Source organism: Alligator sinensis, unplaced genomic scaffold (genome assembly GCF_000455745.1).
Source record: "Alligator sinensis unplaced genomic scaffold, ASM45574v1 scaffold71_1, whole genome shotgun sequence".
NCBI lineage: Eukaryota > Metazoa > Chordata > Crocodylia > Alligatoridae > Alligator > Alligator sinensis.
Window position 1 is genome coordinate 6337057 of NW_005841834.1, and position 6000 is coordinate 6343056.

At 37.8% G+C, this 6000-nt stretch overlaps 1 protein-coding gene across 23 annotated transcripts in view; it reads left to right on the top strand.

Moving 5' to 3' along the window:
* EYA1 (EYA transcriptional coactivator and phosphatase 1) overlaps window positions 1-5313 on the top strand; it is a 281440-nt gene extending 276127 nt beyond the window's left edge. For 15 of the 23 annotated variants that reach the window (XM_025200263.1, XM_025200365.1, XM_025200272.1 and 12 more), the window contains one exon: window positions 2991-5313. In XM_025200263.1, the coding sequence (XP_025056048.1) occupies window positions 2991-3113 (123 nt within the window). In that variant the 3' untranslated portion in view covers window positions 3114-5313. The remainder of the gene's footprint in view (window positions 1-2990) is intronic. The other 8 variants (XM_025200290.1, XM_025200296.1, XM_025200305.1 and 5 more) reach the window with 1 other exon arrangement.
* The last annotated feature ends 687 nt before the right edge of the window (window positions 5314-6000 follow it).

Genomic DNA, 6000 nt, shown 5'->3' on the forward strand with positions numbered 1-6000 from the left:
CAGTGGTTTGACATGAATTTGTCATCCGTCCCATATAGCTGATTAGTTCCCATCATTACACTGGGGCAACAACTTGGGAGGCTGTATGATATAGAGGGCAAAAATATGAATCAGGAACATCTTGATATAATTTGCCTTCAACCCTTGATTAACTGTGTGACCTTGAACAAGACTTATTTTTCCTTGGCTCTTTCCTTCTGAGTAAATGTCAAGTCGGGTGTATACCATATCCACCAAGTCCCATCTTCTATACATTGTTAGTACATCTCTGCCTGGCATAAATGAGTGACTGGTGGACCACGTACCAACTTTGATCATTATAAAAAAACATAAGCCTGAAGTTTCTGTCAGGCCAAGCAGTGAGGGAGGAGAAGTGCTACCCACAAGTTGTCTTCTTGGAAAACAGTAGCCTAGCACAGGAAGAAGGGAATTGCTGCCTTCTTCCTGGCAGTATTGCTGAGCAGTACTACCAAAAATAAGCACAAGGTGCAACCAGCTCAACTAGCAGTGCAGAAACCTGATGTGAATAGAAAACAGTTCTGCCTTATGTGCATCTCCAGAAACCAACAATGTGCTTGAATGGTACAAGACATACAAAGCTGTCAGTCCCTCCCCAGGAGATAAACATACAGGAGCCACTGGAAAGTCCAGAGGGTTAAATGATCAGGAATTTGTTGTATGCTTTGCTCAACTGTTGATTCTTTCTGTGGGCATCAGGACAGAAATGCATCTTTAGGAGGTATTTGGAAGAAGAGAATATGGATGACTGGTTTGACAGATCAGAATAGGGAGTTTAGTCCGTGCACACAGTGTAAAAAGGAAAAAGGCATTGGGACAGTAGTACTGGAAATGGAGAAGGTTATTTAGCTGCTCTTGCTGGAGTTTGGTAATGACACCACTGAAGTCTAGGTTGAAAGTGTAGACGTTTTCTGCCCTCTAGCTGGATGATTTCACTTCTCTGAGGGAAGTGTAGTGCAGATCTCTCTCTCTAAGCCTTGTTATACTTATCTCTGGAACTCTTCTCCCAAAGCATCTTAAAGCCACCTGGAATCTTTGAAAGTAGCTGCCTTTTAGCTCCCCCATTGTTTCTGAAGTAGAAATGTATCATTAACTGTTTCTCTAGGTTTGTGGGGACGAGGGGAAAAAGTATCCATTGGGATTTTTTCAGTGTTGCTTTCTGTTCATGAAGCTTAACTGTTCTAGAATTCAGATGTGCTATGAAGCCTGCCCCCTTTTCCCTCCTCCGGCCTCCATTTTCCCAATCTCCAGCTACACCAGTACACCCTTCTTAATTAATTAACGTTCTTCAGCAAGGTCTTAGTGCTTAACTTTATTTCCTTCTGTAGCTAGCATGGGCAAAATACAGCCTGTGGGCTGGATTTGGCCTGCCAGCTGATTGAATCTGGGCCACAGGGGGGCACCCACCAATTCATTGCATCTGACCCCACCAGCAGCTGCCCCTGCTGCTTTCTGAATGGAGCTGAGTCCTGCCCACCCCTGCTTTATAGTATGTTTTCCTTTCTCTTACTGGAGCAATGGTTGTTTGGTCTCCCAGGCTCCTAAGCAGACAATAGCAATTACTTCTTCAGTCTAGATTTTCCAAGGAGCCTAAGTAAATTTGGCACTTCTATATAATTTCAGTTTAAGGTTCTTCTAAAAATCCCAGCCTCATTCTCCAGTCACCAATGTTGCATATTATTGCCCAATTTGCAACAGAATTCTCCTACAATTATTGATTATAATATTGGAGAATAAAGTATTATAACTGTAATGTATACTTGAACACAGGACTCTCCCAGTTAATTATAGGTCCTGTCCTGGGGAATGTAACAATCTGACTTAGACATACAGTAACTTGTTGAGGGTTTGCTGAAAACAAGCAGCTGAGGACAAAGTAAAGAATGACAAGGATTTCTGCTCTTATGTTCATATAGGCATTTTGATAGTTGTATGTATAAATAGTTATGTATATATAGTTTTATATAAGTCAAATACTAAGGGAAAATGTCTAGAATAAATGCCACAAAGAAGGTCAGTATTGTGAAGATAAACAAGAGAAATGAATGTTTTTGTTGAATTGAAAAAGACCAAGGATGGTTTTGTAGAAGGGTGAAAATCCATGCCCAACGGACTGTAACAAAATGTTTCAGAATTCCATGAGCCCAAGTAATGTTACATTGGCTTTAGTGCATGTCCTGAAATCAGCTGAACATGAGCTGAACTGATGAAATGCTAAACATATTCATGTCAGCCTTCAGATTATTTTTTGCATTGGAGCTGTTTTTCCCATGGGATGAACAGAATATTTGCTCTGCAAGAGGCGATGGTTATCTATCTTTTATTTATAAAATAGTCTTGCTGACACTGTAGTGCCTGCTTTCCAGTTTAAGGTTAGTGAGTTTTCACAATCAGATTTTTAGCCTTCACAGAGGAGATAATCTGTGTTTTTTCCTGTTATTCTTGTCTTTGGTTTATTCAGGTGTTTTACAAACAGATCCATGATTTGGACCCAGATTTATTTTTCAGCTGATTGGGGGAAAAAATTAAACATTCATTTAAAAATTCTCCCATATGGAAAAGCTGTTTTTAAGTCAGTGGAAACAGTGACCACTATAATACATACCACCAGGAAAAAATTACCATCAGCATGGTTTGGGCTACATATTGACATATTCTGAATCACTGCTAAAAAGTTCTTCAATTTACCTGCCAGCAGTAGTTCCACAAAAAATATGCATGGCTTGACAGTGAATAGTAGTTACTCTTCATTTTCTTTGTCACCAAGTGTTATTTTTGGTACATATTTGTTTCATATATGGAATATATTTTTAAATTATTTCAAAACATGCATAATAACTTTTTGAGAAAAAAATATTTAAAAAATTGGACTCAGTAATTACACTTTAAGGGGACCGTGTGTGTGTACACATGCATGCGTGTGTTTTCAAAATGAATTTGATGTTATTAAGATTTACATTAAATATATTTAGGAGTTCTTACAGCTCTTCTTGAACACTTCATGTACAGAGGCCACATGGACTATTCTCTCTTCTTGCAATATTACCTTATTCTTGAAAAGGACTCTAGGTGAGACTGAATATCAGAATGCTTAGTTTTTTCACATTGTGTTTGTGCTGTTCACAGCATGCCATGCCATTTTGGAGGATCTCAAGCCACTCTGATCTTATGGCCCTTCATCATGCCTTGGAACTGGAGTACTTGTAGCAGCTTAGCAGCACTTTGAAACCCCAGAATCTCCCTTATGCCCATGGACAGTATGCCTGTGTCTTGTGTCAGCATTGGACTACAGAACTTTGTGATTTCAACATGTTGACGTACAGCTGAAATTGGTCTTAACCTTTGCCCTTTCAATAAACGGAGGAGCATGTCTTTTTCTTCAGAACAGCTGTTGACTCTAGTACTATGAATCCAATGAAAACAAGCCATGCAAATGTTTTAACAGCGTCTTTACCACATTTGCTACAAAAAAAGGTTCATACCTGTGAAGAAAGAAAGGACCTGCAGAAACTTTGTAGTTTTTAGAATTTTCAATGTGACACACACAGCGTCTTCAACACAGCAAACTTGATTGCACAATGAAGACTGAGTTTTGCAAAATACCAGTGGAGTAATTTTCTTGTAAAGAAGGTTTACTTTTTTGGTTTCTCCTACCCAGGGTACTCTGTACATCTTATTTATGAACAGACTGTGCTTTGACATCATATAACAGAGGATATGTATGAAAGGATTAAAGGCTATTGTAAGCCTTTGCCTTGTAATACAGCAAGTACTTTTGATTTTAGCACATTGCAAAGTAGTTTAAAGTATGTCTAATTTAAACAAATAGGTACATCACTGAGACAATCATGTACAGGAAGATTTTTTTGTGTAAATTTGTAATAATGGATGATTCTTTTACATATTGTTTAGGTAAATGCTATTGAAAGGTAGTAATGCCTTGTTGGTGAGGTATGAGGCAATGTGTGCACAAACTCTTGTGCTGTGCCTTATCAAAGTGTTGGGTATAAATATGTAGATAATGGATTTTTTAGATAAATTTGTCAAGACCAAAAGCATGGATGTCAAGTGTCAATAAGGAATTTGTTGTTGTTCTTTTTCAGCTATTTTCTCCATTTTCCCCTTAGCCATTCTGACTACGAAAACATTGGTTACCACATCCCATGCGTTAAATGCACACACATAGCTACACCATTTAATTGAAGAGGAGTCCCTAGCTGTCTTTTGTTTTCTGTTTTAATGTTCATGTATTAAACCTCTTTAAAGAACTGAATCAACAAGCTCATCCCATAAAAAGAATGTGGAGAATAGAGAATATATTATAAAACAGTACTTAAAAATCAGATTTTGATTAAAAAATGATAGCAGCTAACTTTATTTTTCTTAAGTTAGAAAAGAGGATATTTTGGAGAAATGGAGCAAAATATAGTTGTTATCCCGGTTTACACACTTCACTTTTTTAATCCTCCTCTACCAGGACTCGTATTTTCCTAACAGATAACATCCATTGCCGGCAATGGACACACTAAACCAGTTATCGCCAACGGTTAAGACTTGCTTCAGAAGGATTCATGCCCAGGAGGAACACTATGTCTGTCTTTGAGTTAGAACTTTTCTAATAGGAATCATGAGGGCCATGAGCCATTTGGTCAGACAAACTGCAAATCTGACTTCTTGGCCTTAAATAAACCAATGTACCAGTTCACTTTCCATGATTTTCATCCCTTCAGTAAAAAGAAACCTCAGCTTTGTTGATTTATTCTCCAGCTTTTACCCTTTTTTTCTTTTTTCTTTTTTTTTTTTTGCCTAAAACACCAGCCTTTAAACAGCTACCAGAGAAGCTGAAAAGCACCGAAGTAGCTTCAAAGCAACACCCTCCTCTGTTGGAGGATTCATATTGCTGCTAGAATTAATCATTTGTGGATTTTCAAAATTGCTTAATTACAAACTAAGGCTCCTATCCTGCAAAGACTTACACATGTGCTTCACTTCATGCAGTGTGAGTAACTCCAGCAAAGTTAAAGGAACTACTTACAGTACATAAAGTTTAAGCAGATTGTGGATAATTTTTAGGATTGGGACTATAATTATTAGTATTATCATTATCATTATTTTGCTTCAAGCAAAGTAGACAGTGACTTTTTTGCCTTCTAAATTTTTATAGTCATTATGCAGACTGAAAAAAAACAGATAATCTGGGCCTTATTGTACAAAACGTGTGTTGTGTCCACAATTGTGTACAGAATTTTTCTTCATTAATTTTGTTTTAAATTAATAAAAATGATTTGTGAAATATTAAACAGTCCTCTTATATATAAGTATTTGATTATTTTTTCCAGTGGGGCAAAAGGTGGTAGCATCTCTCATCTTTTTGCTAGCCCAAGAGACAAGATTAGCACTTGTTTGTGCCACCCAGATAAGAGACCATATATAGTAACAACCGGCTTGGCTACAGAGGACTAAATTAGATGGATAGCAGCTGTTTCTCTGCTCAGTGGGAGCTAGAGAAGATCAACACAGACTATCCCACAAGAGTAGGTGTCAGAGTGCATTGCTGCCTCTTTGGTTTAAATTTGTGATTGAATTTAGTCATCATAGAAGCAAGGAACTTGAAGCCAGATCCAGAGAGTATTTAAGCACCAACATGTTAGACTGTACAACACCTATCTTTTAGTGCCTGTCACCTGGAGTGGAATCCAAAACCCTATCTTAAAGCACCTATTTCTCCTCTGTGGTGTTTAGGGGGAATTAAATGCCATAGAGTGCAATCCAAACCAACTCCCAGAGGCTAAACAGGGAGCTACCTAAACTTAGAACATGTAAGGTCTACATATATGTCACGTTTACATTGGTAATATCTGTTTTTACACTGGTGGAAAAAAGAAGTGGATGTACATCATACATTGCTATGCTGGGGTAACTCACCTGAATCTAGTATGGAACTAACCTGGGAAAATCAAGGTAAAAATACATTGGTGTCAG